This window comes from Watersipora subatra, chromosome 8 (genome assembly GCF_963576615.1).
Source record: "Watersipora subatra chromosome 8, tzWatSuba1.1, whole genome shotgun sequence".
Taxonomy (NCBI): Eukaryota; Metazoa; Bryozoa; class Gymnolaemata; order Cheilostomatida; family Watersiporidae; genus Watersipora; species Watersipora subatra.
In genome coordinates, this window is record NC_088715.1 from 4,584,625 (window position 1) to 4,611,301 (window position 26,677).

At 40.1% G+C, this 26,677-nt stretch overlaps 2 protein-coding genes across 2 annotated transcripts; both read right to left on the reverse strand.

Annotated features, from left to right (window-relative positions):
* Positions 1–344: 344 nt before the first annotated feature.
* LOC137402237 (caspase-9-like) lies at positions 345–6,443 on the reverse strand. The gene is made up of 5 exons (XM_068088736.1): positions 5,877–6,443; positions 5,283–5,505; positions 4,287–4,538; positions 3,966–4,075; positions 345–494 (listed from the first exon to the last, which is right to left on the reverse strand). The coding sequence occupies exons 1-5, from the start codon at positions 6,048–6,050 to the stop codon at positions 345–347; spliced, it is 909 nt and encodes a 302-aa protein (XP_067944837.1). The 5' UTR covers positions 6,051–6,443.
* LOC137402238 (malignant fibrous histiocytoma-amplified sequence 1 homolog) lies at positions 6,171–26,677 on the reverse strand. The gene is made up of 7 exons (XM_068088737.1): positions 26,547–26,677; positions 24,854–24,994; positions 23,506–23,646; positions 7,136–9,144; positions 6,789–6,872; positions 6,483–6,637; positions 6,171–6,185 (listed from the first exon to the last, which is right to left on the reverse strand). The coding sequence occupies exons 1-7, from the start codon at positions 26,675–26,677 to the stop codon at positions 6,171–6,173; spliced, it is 2,676 nt and encodes an 891-aa protein (XP_067944838.1).

The following is a 26,677-nucleotide window of genomic DNA, read 5'->3' on the forward strand; positions in this document are numbered from 1 at the left end:
TAGATACAGAGTCTGTGTACAGCAGGTAAGGTTATAGATACAGAGTCTGTGTACAGCAGGTAAGACTATAGATACAGAGTCTGCGTACAGCAGGTAAGTTATCATTTCACTTAAATACTCATCTTCATTGATTCTCAAACATATTAGATCTGTTGTTAGACGTTAACACAAGTTTTTACAATAAGAAATGAGCCAATAGCATCAATGTTCTCCGCTATGTCAAGCTGACCTATTAACCAATGAGATGAGTTCATAAGAAGTACAACTATGAAAACAAGAGGAAGTTCCATGATTATTCTAGTTGATGGTCTGTCTGGTGTCAATGTAGAAATAGTGAGAAGTTGTCAGTCCTTGTCTTTTCTGAATCCAGGGAAGAGATAGAGTTTACGGAGTTTTGTAAAGGTGCAGCTGCTAGTTGGTACATTACCTCCCTGAGTGTCACATGACCTCGCATTCTGATCCGCCATACTGACCTGTCTCACCCGTGACTGTATCTAAAACATACAAATAAACACAGAGTAACATATCATGATGACACCAAAAGGCTTGCTACAATGTGTTAGTTGAACTGATGAGATGAGTTCAAGTCTCAGAACTAACAGGATGTTATTTGTACCAGAGAAAAGGACCTGTAATAGTTAATAATGTCAGGTACCAAAGCTACTAGTAGTATACGGAGTGGTAGTTGGTGACGGAGCCTCAGGACCGTTCAGCATTTTGTGCTAGTGGGTGCACTATGAAAAATTAGCCATTTGCTACGTGAGCATAGGCGCAATTTCCTTAAAACCCCATTATGTCGGGGCAGTAGTCAAGGATAGCTTACAGACATTCTACAAATACTTGACTAAACAGATCCACGCTTTCACTATGGGTGTTTGCGGGTAGACTTCGATATCCTCTCCCTAGGCATTTGGAAATTAGCCTAAATTTAATGTGAGCATTAAATGAAGAGAAGTACTATGAGAATATAGAAATCCCCTGAAGAGATCCAGGAGTGTCCCTGAGTTCATCTGAAATAAGAACATTGAAAATAACCTGAAATCTATAGAAATGAAATATGAACAGGCAGAGGAAATGAGAAAGGATAGAAAGGAATGGAGTAGTAAGATAGGGAAGGCTACCTGAGCTGGAGAAACAGCATAAGTGATCAAACCATGACGATGCAGGTGATGGTGATGTAATAACACTGAGGCTTTAAAGCTAACATCACGTGACCGCTATTACGACCTTGATCTCAATTTTTTTGAGAAACTAAATTTGTTGTGAAAAGCAGTCTAAGCTTCTAATGGTCCTGAGGCATAAAAGCTGGCATCACGTGATCCTATTGCGACCTTGACCCAAGGATTACCAACTGATTAGTCCAAGAATAATAAACTGCCCTATCTTGTGCAGGCAGTGTTCAAGAAAAGAATAGAGTTATTGTAGTTATCCCCTCCTACATCTCACTAAATAGAGAACATTTTTATTAAAGTTAGTAGATTTTGGTCAAGAGGCTTCAATGTTTACACCACCCTTTCTGATGCAAGTGGTTTTTGATGGATTTGCCCCAGGAACTAGCCTAAAAGAAACAGTGAGTCTAATGGTCTGTTTATTACAAAGGAGAGCGAGTCCAACAGCATGTTTATGACAGAACATGGGAACTCACCTACTGGTGACTGGAATAAGCTAAAAATGTTTGATTCTTTCTCTGCAGCAGTCCAAAGCAAAACTGACCAATAAGAGACTGCTAATCAAGCTCGGATCGCACAAAACCTGCCTAAACCGCTTCCCCGGCGAAGATCATGTGACGAAACGTAATAGCGTATTATTTTTACTACTTTTATCACAAATATTCTAAAAAGAAAGTGCAGCGCAATGATCACCGTCCTTACGCAGCTACGTCCAATACGCTCACGGCTGAAGCGATATAGTGAGGTATGGGAGAGGATAAATACAATAATTCTAGTCTTTTCTTAACCATCGCCTGCACAAAAGAAGGGCATTGTCTTAATAATCCGTGCTACTAGCTGTGAAGCCTCAGGGCCTTTGGGAAACTTAGGCTAATGCTCATGATAAATTTAGGCCAATTTCCTGATGATAGAGGTTAAAGTCGTAATAGGGATCATGCGATGCTAGCTTTAAAGTTTCAAAATCATTAGGAACTTAGGCTAATGCTCGCATCAAATTCAGGCTAATTTCCAAAACACATAAGGAGCGGGTGTGGATGCTCAGTCACCAAACACCTGTAGTGAAAACCAGGAACTTTAGCTAGTTTGTCAAGTATCATTAGAAAACCCGCAGTCTATCTTTGACTATCGCTTCGACGAAATGGGTCTTTAAGGAACATAGGCTGATCCTCACATAGCAAATAAAGCAAATAGGCTAATTTCCAATGGGTTAAGAAGGAGGCGCAGTCAAGCGCTAAGAAAGCCGCAGATCTTGAGGCTCTGTCACCAACTGCCCCCTTATACTACTGCTACTAAATAACTCCTGCGGATTGTGATAAGAACAGCATAGGATATAGACAAAGGAAAACATTGAGAAACAGTGTTGAAGTGTCAAAGGTGAATATATTAACACTAGAAATTCCCCTGTCATACAGCCCACGACCTGACATGAGCTCTGAACATGTCCTCTGTCTGACATGACATTTCCTGACATGACCTCTGAATTCAAATTGGCCACCACGCGAAAGACGGAATATTGAGATTGTAGGATTAACCTGAGCAATGAGTAACTGTTCTATAAGGGTAAGAGAAGATAAAAATTCAACAGATGGACTCATCTGATTCTCTGAATCAGATGAGTTGTTGTTATTAATTTGAGTAGCGTGCTGTTGAACATTAGCATTTGATGTTGATGGTTGCTGTGATGTTATGCAAAACAAAAGGTTGTAAAAAATCACACCTAATCTACTACTATCTCAAGCCTATGTTTTACAACAATAAAATAAATATTAATTAAAGCTGTAGGCCTAACCTACTGTAATGTATGTAATTTAACAACAACACTAACGAAATATGTTTATTATAACTCTAAAATGCAATATTAGAAATAAAATGGCAAGCTGCTGTGTAATATACACAGTTTGAAAGTTGGTTGTGTTAAATGTAGAATGGTTTTGATAGCGATTTTTAAAAGAAAGCAAGTATGAGCGTTCACTCGTCTGGAAGTTTTCTGCAAACTGGAGCAAAATAAAAAAATGTTCTCGTCATAAAAGGGTGTTGTAGTTCGGCCCTAGCTTGTACATAAGATGTAAAGAATTTTGGCTAACGTAAATTTTGGCTACCTGTAAATCGGTCAACGCCTCAAATGGTCTACATTTATTACAGAAACCTTTGGTTAAATTTGAATAATTATTCTTAAAATTAAATCTTATAATAATTTTAAAATATCGAATAATTATTCTTATAATTAAATATTTTTGCAAGATGTTAAAAACGGAAAAATATTAAAAACTTTCAGCAATTAAACAATGCCATAGCCTGGTGAAATGAGCACGTTTTTCTCGTGAAATGCGCACTGCTTAATAGTTCTACTATCTGTCGCACAGTTTTATTGGCGTTTCGTTTGCCGGTCTTAATTTTGATAAAAATAAGGCTTGTCAAGTTTTAATAACGATTTTAGGGCGAATTAATTTGTCTATTTATGTATAATCCGATCAGATGGGTAAGGTTTAGGATATTGTCTACAGTTTTCAAAGACTTGGTAACATATTTAAATAGATTTATATCTGTTTTGTATCGTTTTTATACTTAAACGACTCCATTGAAAAATGGTTAAATTTGTTGATGAGATTTCGGTACAAGGGTTTGCGACATTGTTGATGAATAATTTTCGTGAGTTGTGCGCACATATGCATTTATCATAAATCTCCCGAACGATCGCTCCGCTCGTGTTTGGTCGTGAGATTAAAGTTAATTGGATATAAAATAAGATGGGCAAATATAGGGATTCTCAGGCTATAAAATAGAATGACTACTTACAATCTTAAAGAGACTCTCTATATCTCTATGAGAAGAATGTTTGTAGAATGTGGCCACAAGAACTCTGATGAACCAGGCTCCATGACTGCAGGATTTAGTAGCCATGTAGGCTAAAATAGACATAGAGTGGTATGTTGATAAGTTCATGACTCAATGGTATATGATAGTCAAAGCTCATGTGTATAGAGTAAACACTGATTATCATCTACAAGCACATTGTAGGAACTAAGGCTAGTCACAAGCTAAACAAATAATTATTCACAGAGGAAATACTTTGATAAATCTTGGTAAAGGACATCTGAGACTAGACTCTGTACTTACATTCACTGCTGGCCTTCATGATGAAGAAATCATCAGCATTCAGAGTAGTTGGAGGTGGAACTGAAATAGTTGGTGACTGAGGAGCTGATGTACTGTTAACTGTGGTTGACTGAGGAGCTGATGTACTGCTAACTGTGGTTGACTGAGGAACTGATGTACTGCTAACTGTAGTTGACTCAGTGGTTGGGCTGCTTGTGATGGTAGATATTGGTGAAGGAAGAAGCTCTCTACTTTCTCCAAAGTCTCGTCTCCCTAGATAACAGAATGTTTGATTAGTTATGTTATATTTTTATACTAGATAAATCTCTGTAAATGTATGTTAATACTAGCATACAGGAAGTGCAGACATTTTGAAGTTAGACCCTGAGTGGTTATTGGCCTAATAGATCATTGCCGCATTCATGTTTTGCTAGTGTTACACGTTTTGGGGTTAGTGATGAAACCTCATTGCCCAGGGCAGACTTTCTGCTCTGTTGGCGACCACATTAGCCAATAGCAATGAGGCTGATACTCGGGGCAGATTTTCAACTGCAGTTGTACAGCTCGATCATACACAGCTATCTTTATAATACATACTTGTAGTTGTCAGCCATTGACTCATGTTTTGGAACACTATGACACAATGTTGACAATACAAGCTACCAAAGCTATTTGATTCGTTACCAAATTAATCAGTATAAAATTGTACATCAGTGGATGCAGATATACATAACACATGCAGATATTTCTTTCCTTCTGTTTAAGTACAGATACTATAAGCTAATTGATTAACTACTCACTAATAAGAAACTTGTTTCACAGGTACTAAAGTCACACCAGGTGGTTCCATATGCAAACACTGTGCTGAGCCACACTGCACGGCTTGTGGTACACAAAGTGTTAGGTTATCAAAGAGTTGATGAAACTGATATTTAGTCAAATAGTACTTATTCAGAAAGTACTTCTTAAAGTATAGCCTGTGTACCCAAACTGTGCATCCTTTATTGGGTGACAAACCTCCTGAGCATGCTTGCAAGATCATCAACTTAGGCTTGCCCTTCATAGCAGGGAAATTCCGTGGAGACAGAAGGTCTTGGATATGGATTAAGGGAATCATGTTGCCCTCGATATCCAGCAGATGGTTACCACTCGTACCATGAGTCATGATTACTAGGACAAACATGCCCAGATTCTTGTGTTCCTCTCTCGCTGTTTCAATCTGTATCTCTCTGTAGATATCCTGGGTAAAGATAGTAACCCTGACTAGTACAGGCCAATATTTTTATGGATTCACATTCTTTTGTATAACTGCCAGATACCAGGAAGTCGTTGAAGTGTTGCTAGGAAACCTTACCTAACATTTAGAGAATGAAAACTAAAAATGAAGCTCTAAAACAAGACTCGGTTCCCTGCAAACATAAATTACAATTAGGAGGCTTTGTATCAATGTCTCTCATCAGATGATCTGTTAACACCCTGACTACCAGACCAAGACATACACTAGTTACAGCAGTGTCTCACTTTAAACAGAGTTTTATACCATGAGTTTAAATCAGCCAAATTCTACAATCTTTAAGCAGAAACAAGGCTATGAGGGGACACACGGAGTACCTGCGCTCGCAGGTCTGTTAATTCGGCCTGTGACTTGGCAATATCAAACTTGAGGTCTTTGAACATCATGCTGAGATTTCTGTAGTCAAATTGGGAACCAGCTCTGTTACCGTGACCATAGCGAAAATTCATATTGTTGATGATTAGAACTCTGCCCCTCACTGGTTCACTCATAGCATAGACCTTTATAATACAATTATAGAACCCAGTTAAGTTGTAATATAAGAGAACACAACTCTTGCTGTTTGCGTTTTGACAAAAAACCTCACCATTAGCTTTACCAATAAGCTGAGTTCAAGAGTCACAAGTCTACAAAGGATACAGAGAAAGGAATAAATATGGTGAGAAGTTGTCTACTCTTGACATTACAATGCTTTATCAAAAGCAAATATGGGCCATTATTCTCTAAATGAGACAGCAACAGGTAACTTCAATTACATCACGGATCTCTGATGGTTCTTAACATTCTTAACACGCTATGTGATATCCATATGAGTTTTATGATCTTTATCATTTAACAAATTAACTCACCATGTCTATGTTCTTCCTCTGATGGAAGCTGTCAGCAGCATGTAAGCTACATATTAAACTGATAAACTATATTACCTTGTTAGACTGATACAGTTGCTTAATCTTCGGCTTCTTGACTATGCATAGCCGTAGCCTCATGACCTTGTCTGCTTTGGACTCATCACAATATCCTTGATCCTCCACATCTGACAAGTCACTTTCAGCTTCCTCAGAAGTGCTCTCCAGATGCCCTGAATATAACAGAGTTAATACTCTATGTTTCTGTTGTTATTATAGAGTATCAATTTCTTTCCTCGTGTTTACTCCCATTTTCATTTACTCTTATATGAACACTATATGAATCTGAGACTTAATGAGAACATACACAGAGAAGAAGCTTACCAACTGTTTGGGGAGGACAACTCTCTCTTATTTCAGATAAATGGTTCTCAAGGCTTTGTACATCAACAACAGTTAGTTGGTCACCTGTAGGTATGATGTAACACAATTACTAATTGATAAAAGGTGTCAACTAACCAAAGCATTTCATAATCTACAAAGACGGCTCCAGAACGGTTAAATCTATTTCCTATTTGCAACTGAAGGACATCATAAGGATTGTCATCAATACTGTCTAACAAAAAGATTTCACTATCTGGAGGAAAAAATTTAAATTCTTGCATTTAGCCAACTGACTGAGACCTTGACTGAGACTAAATTCAATGAAAAGAGTGAGAAAGGTGACTCACAAGGAAATCTGAGAGGCTTGGGAACGGAAGGTTTTTTATCATTTCTCAACTTGTCACAACTTGGACAGACCACCTTGGACAGATGTGAACGTGTAGTGGGGAGTCTAGTACAGGTAATGCTGTAGTCACAGTCGATAGGATAAAACCACTCAGGGTCGACATAGAAATGAGGTGCAGGGTTTTGTCCGATGAGACACTGAGAACAGTAGAGAAGAACTTCAGTATGACTCCCTTTCCACACGGCGTAGAGCTGGTTAAGAATAGCTTTAGTTGTCACTATTAAATGTTCCCAGGAAGCTGGTAGCTGTGCCACTGTAGTACCAACTCTTAATGAGACCACTCGGTTGGTTAAGTCATGATTCAGAATTGTGGTAAACTCTTCACTGTGTACCACAGCTCCATCGTTCCACACCTTTATGTTTGACAGCAGACTTGAGCGGAGTTTCAGGACAGCAACAGTCATAAGTTGATATACATAAGGAGGTGGAGAAAGACCACCTAAGGCAATGTCCAGTCGGAGAGGTACATTGTCATCCACTGCAAATATCTTTTCTACAGAAGTAGTCGTAAAGTATGGAAGGATGTACGATCGCCTTTTAGAGTTGTCTTCTATTGGACCATTCAAGATGGCGAAGCTCTTTAAAAGTTGCATGGATATTTCAACAGGTAACTCACTGCTGTTCTTAAGGAGATCTACTAGCAAGACTTCATCTATGATGCCACTAGTAGTAAACTGTGCTACGAATGCTTGGTACTTCCGTTTACTGACCCACTCTTCTTGGTGTGTGAAAGGAACCAACTCTTCGACCCTCTTTTCCCATTGTTGCTCAGCTGTGTGGTGGAATAACAGAGCTATCATCTCAGTAATAATAGGAATCTTGTGGAATATGTAACTGGACAGACCTTGGGTTCTCTCGAACCACAAGACCTGCCCCGTATTATGCATATATCGCAGAATGATTTTAAAATCAGTGTCTGAGAATTCGTTCTCTACCTTCAACAAAGGAATGTAAGTTCCTTCCTCTCGTTTTATGAATTTCTCTACACGCTCCCAAAGTAGGGGAATTTCCATGATTAACTTCTCACACCGTTTCTCCAAATTTGCTCTCAAACCTTTAATGTTAGATACTTCGCCGAGGTCATTGCCAAACTCAAAGATATCCTGAGGGTTAAATAAAGGCTCGTCAGTGTTGGTAAGATAGATGATAGGACTGAAATCTTTTTGAAATTCCCCACAGCACCGCTCGTAGTCTCTGAGTAACTCTCTTCTTGCTGCTTCTGAAATGGAGAGCAACTTTTCCCTACAATCTTCCACCAACTCAGTATCCAGCTTGTCAGTGTGTGTGAGGACTAATACAGGTGGATCTAATCTTGGACTGGCCAAGTAGATATGAGACAGCCAGTCTATACAGAGTCTTCTTGCACCTTCTCTAGACCCTGCAAACATATATGAGTTAAACTCTTCCATGTTGACTACAAGGAGTGGAATGCATCGCTCTCGTATGACTAGCTGGTAGGCCATCTGATAGATATCATGGCCACCATAGTCTATAAACTTGAGAGGAGAGTTGTTCAGGTCTTCCATTTGGAACACTTTGGTTGTCTCATCGAATGGTGAATTTTTCTCTCGGTAGGTAAGTTCCCGTTTACCGGACTGGAGGCTTCTAATGAGACTACTTTTCCCTGCACCAGTCATACCTACAACTGCGACTGGTACTTTGAGCTGCTCTACTCCTTTTCCTTCCACCAGATCAGCAAAGTATTTATTTACAGCAGCGATACCTTGTATGCATACTTCGTACGGGGGAGACTGGAGAGAGAAACAACGATCACAATATAGCTTTGTGAGTTGCTGTAGCTTAGCGAATTGACTATTTATTCTTGTCAACTTTTTATTGTCAGAGAGACCTAACTTCTTCAGATTAGTCATACGGTAGACGACTGAAGGTAGTTCTACCAGGAAGTTCTCTGATAGATTCAAATACCTCAGCTGAGTCAAATAGTGCAGCCTGCAGCATAGAATATCATAAACATATCGTTGTTAAGGTCAAGGTGAACACAATCGATTATAATGCTGTATATTGGTCATGTTAATCAAACTAATAATATTATAATTTCCTAATAATTTTAATTTAAATTAAAATATGGCTAGTATTTTTACACACGACTTAGACAATCCTCAGTGTGCATATCATGTAATTGCAAAAGATATTCATGTAATGTATAAATAGTTTAATATAAAAAGGTATTTAATGTGAAACCATATAATATATTAAATATCAAATGCCTGACTCAAGAGAACATTAGAGAGCAGGTTTTATAATAAGAGATATTTAACATGGAACCATAAAACAAGCATGTTATTCCAACATCAATTCTGTTGTATAACGAAAAGTGTTGAACAGCAATCATCAGCTCTTTGCTATTACTAACAACTACTGATATTCTAATTTTAAAAAAATGTTAAAATATTTACTTACAAGTTTTGATATAAACCTATTTTATTAGCTGGAGTTCAGAGCATAAGTAAAAGTAATCAATGTATGGCAACCTTACTAAGTCTTTAACTGCGTGTCAAGAAACAGACTATAAGATATTCTACATTTAGCTTTAGTCATAAGTATAGTATTTTAATTCTTAGTTTACATATCATAATACAAGACACTCTAAAAAGACCTGAGAAGTGAGAGTGAAAGAAGGAGAGATTAAGGGCACCTTAAAACTCCCTATGCATACTTCAGAAGTACCTGTGACAGACTGTCTAATAATATGTATCATGTAGTAAGCAATGAGGTGTATCATGTATCATGCAATGAGGTGAGTGATCAGTATTTGTATAGTCTGAATTAGCCAATGTGAATAGGAGTGAGAGACAGGCAGCCTCATGGCTATGTGCATCATTTTGAGCAAGTCTGGACACATCTTTTTCTTCTGAGCGTTTAAACAGCGAGAAAGCTTTGTCAATTTCAATCTTGAAACATCGTAGCAGTCAGACCACCTCAAATTTAGCATACGCCAAATGAGCTTGTCATCATTGCAAGCATTTGGCTATCATAGCCTTTAAAATATTCATAAAGATCTCAGGCTACAGTTTTGCAGACACACCACCAACTATGCACTTATCTATTGTCAATGGACGTAATCCATCTCAGTTATCATTGACCTTAGTGTAGCCCAATCTAGACAAAAGCTATCTTACTTCTAAAATTGGAATCTGAATGCCTTTTGTGTACCTAGTCGTGTCTCCCTATACATATGGAATTCTAAATCACCCTAAATTATGACCATGATAGAGAGATCAAAGTGAAGAGGCAGGAGTTGTCAGACTATGCCAACTCAATACTGATTACTATATGTACTCATTAAGGTGGTGTGAAAACACATATCACTAGATGAGAGCAATACACGAGGTATATGCTCACCACTAAACTTGGAGTTATATTCCACGTCTCATTGAATGAAAGCAAGGTTCATGAGTTCAAGACCTGACCAAAGCATTTTTTCGGATTGGTACAACTATTCGGAGGCTTTGAAAGGTGGCTGATTACCTCAGTTAGTTAGAGAGGTAGTCTAATAAGCTGAATGTCAAAAGTTCAAGCCCCATATTGGTCAACATTTTAGTCATCTTATTAATTGTATGTACAGAATTGTGTGATTGCATGAAAGTTGGCATATTTAAAACAACTGCTACTGTAGTACAACAATAAAATGTTTTGACATCCATACTGCACTTAATTATTTCTAATAACTGAATATTGATAAAAAAGTCACCTTTTATTAACTGCGAATCTGCGAGTCCTCTTAAATGATACTCAAATGAAGCTGTATTCAGATAGAAGGAATTACAGTAGAAATTGTAGTTTATCCAATGAGAATGACTCATTACAATGAATCTAATATCCATGAATTATTTATCATCGATGAATTATGAAGGGTTATGGACAGAGAGAGCAGTAGCTATACTTTAAATTGACCAATGGTGATAAAGATAAGACTTTTAGCTGTTAATAGCTGTGAAACCTATTTATAGTTGTGATGGAGAAACTTTTGAGAAGGGAAAATGTAATTGCTGACCAGTGTCAAGAACCCGTACAGCATATGTTGCTGGACAAATGGAACAGTTTTTGAGAAGGGAAAATGCAAATACTGAACAGGGTCAGGGAACCATACAGCTCAGCATATGTTGCATGACGTGACTTTGAAGGAGCAGATCATTAAACTGAACAGAGTCAGGGACCCATACAGCTCAGCATCTGTTGCATGACATGACTTTAAAGGAGCAGCTCATTAAACTGAACAGGGTCAGGGACCCATACAGCTCAGCATCTGTTGCTAGACATGACTTTGAAGGAGCAGATCATTAAACTGAACAGGGTCAGGGACCCATACAGCTCAGCGTATGTTGCTAGACATGACTCTGAAGGAGGAGCTCAATAAACTGAACAGGGTCAGGGACCCATACAGCTCAGCATATGTTGACTGACATGACTTTGAAGGAGCAGATCATTAAACGGAACAGAGTCAGGGACCAATACAGCTCAGCATCTGTTGCATGACATGAATTTGAAAAGCAGCTCACTAAACTGAACAAGGTCAGGGACCCATACACCGCAGCATCTGTTACTAGACATGAATTTGAAGGAGAAGCTCATTAAGCTGAACAGGGTCAGGGACCCATACAGCTAAGCATATGTTGCTAGACATGACTTTGAAGGAGCAAATCATTAAACTGAACAGGGTCCGGGACCCACACAGCTCAGCATCTGTTGCTAGACATGACTTTGAAGGAGCAGATCATTAAACTGAACAAAGTCAGGGACCCATACAACTCAGCATAAAATGCTAGACATGACTCTGAAGGAGGAGCTCATTAAACTGAACAGGGTCAGGGACCCATACAGCTCAGCATATGTTGCATGACGTGACTTTGAAGGAGCAGATCATTAAACTGAACAGAGTCAGGGACCCATACAGCTCAGCATCTGTTGCATGACATGACTTTAAAGGAGCAGCTCATTAAACTGAACAGGGTCAGGGACCCATACAGCTCAGCATCTGTTGCTAGACATGACTTTGAAGGAGCAGATCATTAAACTGAACAGGGTCAGGGACCCATACAGCTCAGCGTATGTTGCTAGACATGACTCTGAAGGAGGAGCTCAATAAACTGAACAGGGTCAGGGACCCATACAGCTCAGCATATGTTGACTGACATGACTTTGAAGGAGCAGATCATTAAACGGAACAGAGTCAGGGACCAATACAGCTCAGCATCTGTTGCATGACATGAATTTGAAAAGCAGCTCACTAAACTGAACAAGGTCAGGGACCCATACACCGCAGCATCTGTTACTAGACATGAATTTGAAGGAGAAGCTCATTAAGCTGAACAGGGTCAGGGACCCATACAGCTAAGCATATGTTGCTAGACATGACTCTGAAAGAGGAGCTCATTAAACTGAACAGGGTCAGGGACCCATACAGCTCAGCATATGTTGCATGACGTGACTTTGAAGGAGCAGATCATTAAACTGAACAGAGTCAGGGACCCATACAGCTCAGCATCTGTTGCATGACATGACTTTGAAGGAGCAGCTCATTAAACTGAACAAGGTCAGGGACCCATACAGCTTAGCATATGTTGCTAGACATGACTCTGAAAAAGCAGCTCATTAAACTGAACAGGGTTAGGAACCCATACAGCTCAGCATCCGTTGCTATACATGACTTTGAAGGAGGAGCTCATTAAACTGAACAAGGTCAGGAACCCATACAGCTCAGCATCTGTTGCTATACATGAGTTTGAAGGAGGAGCTCATTAAACTGAACAAGGTCAGGAACCCATACAGCTCAGCATCTGTTGCTAGACATGACTTATAAGGAGCAGATCATTCAACTGAACAGGTTCAGGGACCCATACAGCTCGGCATATGTTGGTAGACATGACTTTGAAGGAGCAGATCATTAAACTGAACAGGGTCAAGGACCCATACAGCTCAGTATATGTTGCTAGACATGACTTTGAAGGAGCAGATCATTAAACTGAACAGGGTCAGGGACCCATACAGCTCAGCATAAAATGCTAGACATGACTCTGAAGGAGGAGCTCATTAAACTGAACAGGGTCAGTGACCCATACTGCTCAGCATATGTTGCATGACATGACTTTGAAGGAGCAGATCATTAAACTGAACAGAGTCAAGGACCCATACAGCTCAGCATCTGTTGCATGACATGACTTTGAAGGAGCAGATCATTAAACTGAACAGGGTCAGGGACCCATACAGCTCAGTGTATGTTGCTAGACATGACTTTAAAGGAGGAGCTCAATAAACTGAACAGGGTCAAGGACCCATACAGCTCAACATATGTTGACTGACATGACTTTGAAGGAGCAGATCATTAAACTGAACAGAGTCAAGGACCCATAGAGCCCAGCATCTGTTGCATGACATGAATTTGAAGAGCAGCTCACTAAACTGAACAGGGTCAGGGACCCATACAGTGCAGCATCTGTTACTAGACATGATTTTGAAGGAGAAGCTCATTAAGCTGAACAGGGTCAAGGACCCATACAGCTAAGCATATGTTGCTAGACATGACTCTGAAGGAGGAGCTCATTAAACTGAACAGGGTCAAGGACCTATACAGCTCAGCATATGTTGCTAGACATGACTTTGAAGGAGCAGCTTATTAAACTGAACAAGGTCAGGGACCCGTACAGCTTAGCATATGTTGCTAGACTTTACTCTGAAGAAGTAGCTCACTAAACTGAACAGGGTCAGGGACCCATACAGCGCAGCATCTGTTACTAGACATGATTTTGAAGGAGCAGCCCATTAAGCTGAACAGGGTCAAGGACCCAAACAGCTCAGCATCTGTTGCTATACATGAGTTTGAAGGAGGAGCTCATTAAACTGAACAAAGTCAGGAACCCATACATCTCAGCATATGTTGGTAGACATGACTTTGAAGGAGCAGATCATTAAACTGAACAGGGTCAAGGACCCATATAGCTCAGTATATGTTGCTAGACATGACTTTGAAGGAGCAGATCATTAAACTGAACAGGGTCAAGGACCCATATAGCTCAGTATATGTTGCTAGACATGACTTTGAAGGAGCAGATCATTAAACTGAACAGGGTCAGGGATCCATACAGCTCAGCATCTGTTGCATGACATGACTTTGAAGGAGCAGCTCATTAAACTGAACAGGGTCAGGGATCCATACAGCTCAGCATCTGTTGCTAGACATGACTTTGAAGGAGCAGATCATTAAACTGAACAGGGTCAGGGACCCATACAGCTCAGCGTATGTTGCTAGACATGACTCTGAAGGAGGAGCTCAATGAACTGAACAGGGTCAGGGACCCATACAGCTCAGCATATGTTGCTAGACATGACTTTGAAGGAGCAGCTCATTAAACTGAACAGGGTCAGAGACCCACACAGCTCAGCATCTGTTGCTAGACATGACTTTGAAGGAGCAGATCATTAAACTGAACAGGGTCAGGGACCCATACAGCTACGCATCTATTGCTATACATGAGTTTGAAAGAGGAGCTCATTAAACTGAACAAAGTCAGGAACCCATACATCTCAGCATATGTTGGTAGACATGACTTTGAAGGAGCAGATCATTAAACTGAACAGGGTCAAGGACCCATATAGCTCAGTATATGTTGCTAGACATGACTTTGAAGGAGCAGATCATTAAACTGAACAGGGTCAAGGACCCATATAGCTCAGTATATGTTGCTAGACATGACTTTGAAGGAGCAGATCATTAAACTGAACAGGGTCAGGGATCCATACAGCTCAGCATATGTTGCTAGACATGACTTTGAAGGAGCAGCTCATTAAACTGAACAGGGTCAGGGACCCACACAGCTCAGCATCTGTTGCTAGACATGACTTTGAAGGATCAGATCATTAAACTGAACAGGGTCAGGGACCCATACAGCTCAGCGTATGTTGCTAGACATGACTCTGAAGGAGGAGCTCAATAAACTGAACAGGGTCAGGGACCCATACAGCTCAGCATATGTTGACTGACATGACTTGGAAGGAGCAGATCATTAATCTGAACAGAGTCAGGGACCAATACAGCTCAGCATCTGTTGCATGACATGAATTTGAAGAGCAGCTCACTAAACTGAACAGGGTCAGGGACCCATACGGCGCAGCATCTGCTACTAGACATGAATTTGAAGGAGAAGCTCATTAAGTTGAACAGGGTCAGGGACCCATACAGCTAAGCATATGTTGCTAGACATGACTCTGAAGGAGGAGCTCATTAAACTGAACAGGGTCAAGGGCCCATACAGCTCAGCATATGTTGCTAGACATGACTTTGAAGGAGCAGCTCATTAAACTGAACAAGGTCAGGGACCCATACAGCTTAGCATATGTTGCTAGACATGACTCTGAAGAAGCAGCTCATTAACCTGAACAGGGTTAGGAACCCATACAGCTCAGCATCCGTTGCTATACATGACTTTGAAGGGGGAGCTCATTAAACTGAACAAGGTCAGGAACCCATACAGTTCAGCATCTGTTGCTAGACATGACTTATAAGGAGCAGATCATTCAACTGAACAGGGTCAGGGACCCATACAGCTCGGCATATGTTGGTAGACATGACTTTGAAGGAGCAGATCATTAAACTGAACAGGGTCAAGGACCCATACAGCTCAGTATATGTTGCTAGACATGACTTTGAAGGAGCAGATCATTAAACTGAACAGGGTCCGGGACCCACACAGCTCAGCATCTGTTGCTAGACATGACTTTGAAGGAGCAGATCATTAAACTGAACAGGATCAGGGACCCATACAGCTCAGCATAAAATGCTAGACATGACTCTGAAGGAGGAGCTCATTAAACTGAACAGGGTCAGGGACCCATACAGCTAAGCATATGTTGCATGACATGACTGTGAAGGAGCAGATCATTAAACTGAACAGGGTCAGGGACCCATGCAGCTCAGCGTATGTTGCTAGACATGACTCTGAAGGAGGAGCTCAATAAACTGAACAGGGTCAGGGACCCATACAGCTCAGCATATGTTGACTGACATGACTTTGAAGGAGCAGATCATTAAACTGAACAGAGTCAGGGACCAATACAGCTCAGCATCTGTTGCATGACATGAATTTGAAGAGCAGCTCACTAAACTGAACAGGGTCAGGGACCCATACAGCGCAGCATCTGTTACTAGACATGATTTTGAAGGAGAAGCTCATTAAGCTGAACAGGGTCAGGGACCCATACATCTAAGCATATGTTGCTAGACATGACTCTGAAGGAGGAGCTCATTAAACTGAACAGGGTCAAGGACCCATAAAGCTCAGCATATGTTGCTAGACATGACTTTGAAGGAGCAGCTCATTAAACTGAACAAGGTCAGGGACCCGTACCGCTTAGTATATGTTGCTAGACATGACTCTGAAGAAGCAGCTCATTAAACTGAACAGGGTCAGCAACCCATACAGCTCAGCATATGTTGCTAGACATGACTTTGAAGGAGCAGCTCATTAAACAGAACAGGGTCAGGGACCCACACAGCTCAGCATCTGTTGCTATACATGACTTTGAAGGAGGAGCTCATTAAACTGAACAAGGTCAGGAACCCATACAGCTCAGCATATCTTGCTAGACATGACTTTGAAGGAGCAGATCATTAAACTAAGCAGGGTCAAGGACCCATACAGCTCAGTATATGTGGCATGACATGACTTTGAAGGAGCAGATCATTAAACTGAACAGAGTCAGGGACCCATACAGCTCAGCATCTGTTGCATGACATGAAATTGAAGAGCAGCTCATTAAACTGAACAAGGTCAGGAACCTATACAGCTCAGCATATGTTGGTAGACATGACTTTGAAGGAGCAGATCTTTAAACTGAACAGGGTCCAGGGCCCATACAACTCAGTATATGTTGCTAGACATGACTTTGAAGGAGCAGATCATTAAACTGAACAGGGTCAGGAATCCACACAGCTCAGCATATGTTGCTAGACATGACTTTGAAGGAGCAGCTCATTAAACTGAACAGGGTCAGGGACCCACACAGCTCAGCATCTGTTGCTAGACATGACTTTGGAGGAGCAGATCATTAAACTGTACAGGGTCAGGGACCCATACAGCTCAGCATAAAATGCTAGACATGACTCTGAAAGAGGAGCTCATTAAACTGAACAGGGTCAAGGACCCATACAGCTCAGTATATGTGGCATGACATGACTTTGAAGGAGCAGATCATTAAACTGAACAGAGTCAGGGACCCATACAGCTCAGCATCTGTTGCATGACATGAAATTGAAGAGCAGCTCATTAAACTGAACAAGGTCAGGAACCTATACAGCTCAGCATATGTTGCTAGACATGACTTTGAAGGAGCAGCTCATTAAACTGAACAAGGTCAGGGACCCATACCGCTTAGTATATGTTGCTAGACATGACTCTGAAGAAGCAGCTCATTAAACTGAACAGGGTCAGGAACCCGTACAGCTCAGCATCTGTTGCTATACATGACTTTGAAGGAGGAGCTCATTAAACTGAACAAGGTCAGGAACCCATACAGCTCAGCATATCTTGCTAGACATGACTTTGAAGGAGCAGATCATTAAACTGAACAGGGTCAAGGACCCATCCAGCTCAGTATATGTGGCATGACATGACTTTGAAGGAGCAGATCATTAAACTGAACAGAGTCAGGGACCCATACAGCTCAGCATCTGTTGCATGACATGAAATTGAAGAGCAGCTCACTAAACTGAACAGGGTCAGGGACCCATACAGCTAGGCATATGTTGCTAGACATGACTCTGAAGGAGGAGCTCATTAAACTGAACAGGGTCAAGGACCCATACAGCTCAGCATATGTTGCTAGACATGACTTTGAAGGAGCAGCTCATTAAACTGAACAAGGTCGGGGACCCATACAGCTTAGCATATGTTGCTAGACATGACTCTGAAGAAGCAGCTCATTAACCTGAACAGGGTCAGGGACCCATACAGCTCAGCATCTGTTGCTATACATGATTTTGGAGGAGGAGCTCATTAAACTGAACAGGGTCAGGGACCCATACAGCTCAGCATATGTTGCATGACATGACTTTGAAGGAGCAGATCATTAAACTGAACAGAGTCAAGGACCCATACAGCTCAGCATCTGTTGCATGACATGACTTTGAAGGAGCAGATCATTAAACTGAACAGGGTCAGAGACCCATACAGCTCAGCATCTGTTGCTAGACATGATTTTGAAGGAGAAGCTCATTAAACTGTACAGAGTCAGATACCCACACAGCTCAGTATATGTTGCATGACATGACTTTGAAGGAGCAGATCATTAAACTGAACAGGGTCAGGGACCCATGTAGCTCAGCGTATGTTGCTAGACATGACTCTGAAGGAGGAGCTCAATAAACTGAACAGGGTCAGGGACCCATACAGCTCAGCATATGTTGACTGACATGACTTTGAAGGAGCAGATCATTAAACTGAACAGAGTCAGGGACCAATACAGCTCAGCATCTGTTGCATGACATGAATTTGAAGAGCAGCTCACTAAACTGAACAGGGTCAGGGACCCATACAGCGCAGCATCTGTTACTAGACATGATTTTGAAGGAGAAGCTCATTAAGCTGAACAGGGTCAGGGACCCATACATCTAAGCATATGTTGCTAGACATGACTCTGAAGGAGGAGCTCATTAAACTGAACAGGGTCAAGGACCCATAAAGCTCAGCATATGTTGCTAGACATGACTTTGAAGGAGCAGCTCATTAAACTGAACAAGGTCAGGGACCCGTACCGCTTAGTATATGTTGCTAGACATGACTCTGAAGAAGCAGCTCATTAAACTGAACAGGGTCAGGAACCCATACAGCTCAGCCTCTGTTGCTAGACATGACTCTGAATGAGGAGCTCAATAAACTGAACAGGGTCAGGGACCCATACAGCTCAGCATATGTTGACTGACATGACTTTGAAGGAGCAGATCATTAAACTGAACAGGGTCAGGGATCCATACAGCTCAGCATCTGTTGCTAGACATGACTTTGAAGGAGCAGCTCATTAAACAGAACAGGGTCAGGGACCCATACAGCGCAGCATCTGTTACTAGACATGATTTTGAAGGAGAAGCTCATTAAACTGAACAGGGTCAGGGACCCATACAGTTAGGCATATGTTGCTAGACATGACTCTGAAGGAGGAGCTCATCAAACTGAACAGGGTCAGGGACCCATACAGCTCAGCATATGTTGACTGACATGACTTTGAAGGAGCAGATCATTAAACTGAACAGAGTCAGGGACCCATACAGCTCAGCATCTGTTGCATGACATGACTTTGAAGGAGGAGCTCATTAAACTGAACAGGGTCAGAGACCCATACAGCGCAGCATCTGTTACTAGACATGATTTTGAAGGAGAAGCTCATTAAGCTGAACAGGGTCAGGGACCCATACATCTAAGCATATGTTGCTAGACATGACTCTGAAGGAGGAGCTCATTAAACTGAACAGGGTCAGGGACCCATACAGCTCAGCATATGTTGCATGACATGACTTTGAAGGAGCAGCTCATTAAGCTGAACAGGGTCAAGGACCCATACAGCGCAGCATCTGTTGCTAGACATGAATTTCAAGGAGAAGCTCATTAAACTGAACAGGGCCAGGAACCTATACAGCTCAACATATGTTGCTAGACATGACTTTGAAGGAGCAGGTCATTAAACTGAACAGGGTCAGGGACCCATACAGCTCAGCATATGTTGCTAGACATGACTCTGAATGTGGAGCTCATTAAACTGAACAGGGTCAGGGCCCTATACAGCTCAGCATATGTTGCTAGACATGACTTTGAAGGAGCAGCTCTTTAAACTGAACAGGGTCAAGGACCCATACAGCTCAGCATCTGTTGCTAGACATGACTTTGAAGGAGCAGCTCATTAAAATGAACAGGGTCAAGGACCCATACAGCTCAGCATCTGTTGCTAGACATGACTTTGAAGCTCATTAACCTGAACAGGGTCAGGGACCCAAACAGCTCAGAATATGTCGCTAGACATGAATTTGAAGGAGAAACTCATTAAACTGAAACAACATAATTTAAAGATGAACTTGTACAAAATCTTTAGTAAATCTTATCAGAAAGTATCAGTATTATTCTATCATTTTATCAAGTGTTGTTGATGTTTGAGATGATCTGACTGCCAGTTGCAAGATTATATTCGACAAAACTTTAACCAGGTTAAAACGCTCAAGGCCGGTTCACTCTATGTCGCAGTTTTTTTTGGCATCCATCATCGATTATGTGAACCGTGAATTGATGGCATCAACCAGCATCGCGGACATATCGGTTAAGTTTGCGGCTGTCAAAGTTTCCTGATGCTTTGCTGAGCATCGACCGCCTTTCAAATGTGAACCATTTCCGTGATGGTAATTCACCGTCATGGATAGCGCAATTAATTCATATCTGTTTAGGATAGTCACTGCGAGACTATTTTTTGATTCTCACATGCCAAACAAAGAGGTTTCTTCCTGAAAATATAAAAAGATAAATGTCACGGAGTATTTCCTGATACAACTGCAGATGGGTTTGTGATAATGTGAACATGGCTATCATCAACGATCACCGATGAATTGTGGCATCAACACCGAAGTACGTTTCAAGTATATAGTTTTAAATAGTTTCAAGCGGGTGATGAATTCATGATATAAAGTGTCGTATGGAAAAGAGTCGTCAAGCGATAAATATACGGTCCCTTTTTCAGCCAATGATCAAAATAATTTTTTTAAATTAGATCGTAATAAATATTATCACGAACAAACTAGTTGTCTGTGATATCGAAGATTCTCGTTGTTAGAGAATCCACTATCCACAGTTAGACTTGGATAAGTTTGGCATTAGCGTAAGTGAAAATGATCTCTCAGGATGGGGTGGTGTGTCTTTCAGTAAATTATCAGGGTAAAACTTGAGGAATAGAAGTAATAACACTATAGAACCTTCATAGATTCAAGGGAAAATTCACTGATTTACTGAATGACAATTTGCTTCACTCCAAACCTCCTTCAATCATTGAATCGGACTGATCTATTGAATAACAACAGAATTACAACCTAACCTCTAGCTTCAGTGAAGATGCCTCAGACTGTTTGAGCATCAGGTGGTGAAAGATTGGGGCAGATAGCCTATGGTTAGAGCTGACAGGTGTTATGCTGCTGAGAAAGATATGAGAATGTAGGTATATCTATCTTTGTGTTTGAGTTTCTTCTATTTACTAAACTAAAATAAAAGGAATAATTTTACTACTCATGAATACATATACCAACAAGAAACATTGTACAAATGATTGTAGTGAGTCAACCCATTATTTACTACTTCACATCTCTAGTTTTAACAAACTTAATTTCTCATTTCACCTAACTATAATAAATCACCATGAACAGGTAAGAGGGATGTAGTAACAAGATGTCTAGATATTCAAGGTCAATAATAATTGTTTTTAGTATCAAATAATGTGTATGATTTTATACAGAAGCTATTAATCAAATATATTTGGAGCCTCCACTTGCGGTCTAAAGACTTGATTTCAACTTTAACTAGCTGAAAGCTGTAACTATAAGCCATGCAACTAGTTTAGATTTTCTCTGGTTGTTTTAGCTAGTAAATTAGTTTAATTATTAGAATTCATGCTCACTTCCCACTTGTAGAGATTTGAGGAAAATGCATTGATCAGTGCAGCTCACCTTTGAATTCCAAAATCAAAGCTTCAAATTGTTGGCTTGACCTATTTATGCTTTTGTTAAACATGTAATCATTTTGTAATTTTCACTGTCGATCAATCTAACTCCCAAATTGAAAGCTTACAGTAGATACATGTTAGAATAAAAACTAAGAATCAGTAGATTCAGTTTTCTATAAGTGAGCCTTCATCAAAGTAGGTCCTTTGTAAAATACAGTCTGCTTATATCACACTTGTTTTATTAATACAGGATGTTTATGTTTCTCCATCTGTGGAGCTGTGGTGTCAGTGTGGAAACTACCATGCATGGGGATAGAGAGAGATGAATGTATGATGCACAAACCATGATAGCGGTATTCTGTTTCTCAGATAGGTTTCAAGTGTACTGCAGAAGTGGGGAGATTAAAGACCTTATAACTTGTAAAACCAGGTCCACTGAGAGTGGCCCATTATAACTACCGACACTACCATGGTAAGTTTTGTAACTATATGGATTTGTGTTGCAACTGTTTTTACTAGATGTTATAAATTTCAAGCGACATTCAATAAGTTATCAATAGACCCTTAAAGTTCAATATTTTGTTAGCACCCAAGTATCCAGATGTGTGAGCCTGAAACCATCGGATCGACTGAAGAAAATGAGATGTAACACATGGTATGTAAAGACAGAGGAAGTCATGCACCTACAGATCATTGGTATTATGGACATACCCAGAAGGACTTACAAGAGCAGAGTGGTGACCACTACCAACCTGCGTATACAACATAGTGAGAGCTACATATCTTAGGATCAAAGATGAGGAGGAATATCGAGATACTCTAGCAATATGCAACTAGACTAAAAATTTAACCATAGATGTAAATTAAAATATATGCCAATAGAGCCGCGTAGTACTCGACTTTGATAGCAATAGCTGATGTGAATATGAGTGAGAGACAGGCAGTCTCGTGGCTATGTACATCATTTTGGGCAAGTCTGGGTATATCTTTTTCATACAAGCGTTTAACCACGATCAAGTTTTGTCAATTTAAATCTTGAAACATCTTAGCAGTCAGATCACCTCAAACATCAAAAACAAATAATAGAATAATACTGATATTTTAAATTTGCCGAAAGCTAAAATTTGCCGATTTCCTTTTTGATAGTTTATGGTGGTTTGTTGCTAAAGTTTTCCAATTCTGGCCATTAAACACAATTATACACAAATGAAATTCTTAAAAGCTCCAAAGGTTAGAGAAGTAGACAAGGTTTGAGTTTCTACATTCTACATGCTAGCAGAATTCTCTTCTACATGTAACTAACAATGTTGTGTGTGAAATTCCCTAAACGTTCCAAATCAATCAACAAGAGTTGACTTAAAATTTTCAATATTTAAACAGTTTTAAACAATTTAACCAAGTGAGTCTTCTTAAATTTTAGAGATATTTTGCAACCCAACTTTGGTTATGAAAAGAATAATCATGCATAGGATGATAACAAATATAGAAAACATCATAAAAGGGCCATGACTCATAGACAGGTCCTACACTTCCAGTGTATAATCTGTATATATCTGTATAATAGCTCATCCATCAGACTAATATATGTATCCAATGTTTGTACATTACCTCTGTGGGAGGTCTCTCAGCTGACACTTCATGAGTCTGAGATTCTCCAGTGTTCCTATTTCACCAATCACTGAAGGGAGTCCTTTACTGAAGTTGTTTTCATGAAGGGTTAACTTCTTCAGTCTCTTGAGAGAGCTGAGACTATAGAAATATAAAATACTACTTTAGTCTGTTGAGAGAGCTGAGACTATAGAAATATAATAATAATACTTTAGTCTGTACTTTAATATATTTTACTAATACTAGGACAGCAGACCCCATGACCTCAACATGCCAGTAAACATATAGTCCCAGAGTACACCTAAGGAAGACAGACATGAGTTTATGGCTGCATGTAGACATCAACAATTGCATAATCGATGATAGACATAAAAGTGTGTAGTAGGAAGGCTTTTGATTTTACCCAAAAATACAACAACATAATACCCTAGGACACTTTTATATACACATACACATAAACCCCTATTAATACACTTTTAAAATATAACAACAGATACAGCTGTTAAGCTGATACAGTTGAAAATATATGCCAATAGAGCCACGTAGTACTCGACTTTGAGCGAGCAGAAGACGGGCAGTCTCGTGGCATGTGCATCATTTTAGGCAAGTCTGGACACATCGTTTTTATCCAAGCAATAAGGTTAATTATCTTATTTGAGGCATATGAGACACCTCTAGCAATATATATGTAGCTGGACTTAAAATTTTATTGTAGCAATATATATGCAATATGGTTTCGTTGATTTTAATCTTGAAACATCTTAGCAGTCAGATGACCTCAAACATTAAAAATAATCACAAATAATAGAATAATACCTTTACTTTCTGATAAAATCAACTAAAATTTTGAGAAATTCTGAAATTTGCCGATTTCCTTTTTGATAGTTTATGGTTGTTGGTTGCTAGAGTTTTCAGATTCTGGCCATTAAACACAATCATACACAAATGAAATCCTTAAAAGCTCAAAAGGCAGTCAAGGTTTGAGATTCTATATTCTACATGCTAGCAGAATTCTCTTCTAACAATTCACGTACATTATTCACATCATGTGTGTGAAATTCCCTAAAAGCTCCAAATCAATCAACAAGAGTTGCCATGAACTTTAAAATATTTAAACAGTTTTAAACAATTTAACCAGAGGAGTCTTCTTAAAATTTTAGAGATATTTTGTAACCCAACTTTGGTTATGAAAAGAATAATCACATACAGGATGATAACAAATATAGACAACATCATAAAAAGGCCATGACTCATACACAGGTCCTATACTTCCAGTGTATAATCTGTATATATCTGTATAATAACTCATCCATCAGACTAATAGAGGTATACAATATTTGTGCATTACCTCTGTGGGAGGTCTGTCAGCTGACAGTTCCTGAGTAAGAGAATCTCCAGTGTTCCTATTTCACCAATCACAGGAGGGAGTCCTGCACTGAAGTTGTTGAAATCAAGGGTTAACACCTTCAGTCTTTTGAGAGACTTGAGACTATAGAAATATAATAATAATACTTTAGTCTGTAATTTAATATATTTTACCAATACTAGGACAGCTGACCCCATGACCCCAGCAGGTCAGTGAACATATAGTCCCAAAGTACGCCTAAGGAAGACAGACTTGAGTTTATGGAGGCATATAGACATGAACAATTGCATATTCAATGATAGACATAAAAGTGTGTAGTAGGACGGCTTTTGATTTTACCCTAAAGTATAACAACAGCTACAACTGTTAGGCTGCTACAGCTGAAAACCCTGAAGATAAGACAGAAGCAAGGAGTGAATCTCTAACAAAAAGTTGAGGTGGAATAACTTGTAAGTCATATCACGTACCCATATAATAATGTACCTGTAGTATTATATACCCGTACCATCATTTACTTGTACCATCATGTACCCGTACCATCATATACCCGTACCATCATATACCAGTACCATCATATACCAGTACCATCATATACCAGTACCATCATATACCCGTACCATCATATACCCGTACCATCATATACCCGTACCATCATATACTCGTACCATCATATACTCGTACCATCATATACTCGTATCATCATATACTCGTACCATCATATACCCGTACCATCATATACCAGTACCATCATATACCAGTACCATCATATACCCGTACCATCATATACTCGTACCATCATATACTCGTATCATCATATACCCGTACCATCATATACCCGTACCATCATATACCAGTACCATCATATACCAGTACCATCATATACCCGTACCATTATATACCTGTACTATCATATACCTGTACCATCATATACCAGTACCATCATGTACCCGTACCATCATGTACCCGTACCATCATATACCCGTACCATCATATACCCGTACTATCATATACCCGTACCATCATATACCCATACCATCATGTACCAGGACCATCATATACCCGTACCATCATATATCTGTACCATCATATACCCGTACCAACATATACCAGTACCATCATGTACCCGTACCATCATGTACCCGTACCATCATGTACCCGTACCATCATATACCCGTACCATCATGTACCCGTACCATCATATACCCGTACCATCATATACCCGTACCATCATATACCCGTACCATCATATACCCGTACCATCATATACCCATACCATCATATACCCGTACCATCATATACCCGTACCATCATGTACCCGTACCATCATGTACCAGTAACATCATATACTCGTACTGTAAAGGTTTTGTGCCACTCTTTCTTTCCTTCACTAGTACAAAACTCGGTGCATGAGTTTATACGTATATTTTCTGCTTAGCTCATAAGAGTACAAGAGTGCTCAAGTAACAGGCAATGAACAGGCCCAGAACAGCTCTGCTCTCTACCACAAATGTTCAGGCTTATATAGCAGGTAGGGTCCCCCCCTCTTGTTCTACTTTGCTGGGCTTGACCGCTCGGCTTTGGCTTGGCTCTACTCGGTTTGGCTCTGACTGGCTGGACTCTCACCTCGTTATTCTGCCTGACTGAGCACAGCCCGGCTCGGCTCTCAGTGGATCACATTCTACAACACTCTCCCTCCCCATTGGTGACCACAGTCTCAAATCTAGACCTTGGGAGAGAGCTTATGGTAGCCATCTGGCAGACCTTCTCCTCTCCTGTCAGGGTTCTGTCCAGGTCCTCTGCATCCAT

Excerpts from the sequence above, each read along its gene's own strand:
- LOC137402237 (XM_068088736.1), bottom strand. The coding sequence starts at position 6,050 with ATGAGTGAACCAGTGAGGGGCAGAGTTCTAATCATCAACAATATGAAT. Across the intron at positions 4,539-5,282 it reads CTTGCAAGCATGCTCAGGAG|GGAGACGAGACTTTGGAGAA; the intron begins GTTTGTCACCCA and ends TCTGTTATCTAG. Across the intron at positions 495-3,965 it reads TAGAGAGTCTCTTTAAGATT|ATACAGTCACGGGTGAGACA; the intron begins GTAAGTAGTCAT and ends TGTATGTTTTAG.
- LOC137402238 (XM_068088737.1), bottom strand. The coding sequence starts at position 26,677 with ATGGATGCAGAGGACCTGGACAGAACCCTGACAGGAGAGGAGAAGGTC. Across the intron at positions 9,145-23,505 it reads CTGAGAGACCTCCCACAGAG|GCTGCACTATTTGACTCAGC; the intron begins GTAATGTACAAA and ends TCTATGCTGCAG. Across the intron at positions 6,638-6,788 it reads TTGTCCTCCCCAAACAGTTG|GGCATCTGGAGAGCACTTCT; the intron begins GTAAGCTTCTTC and ends TGTTATATTCAG.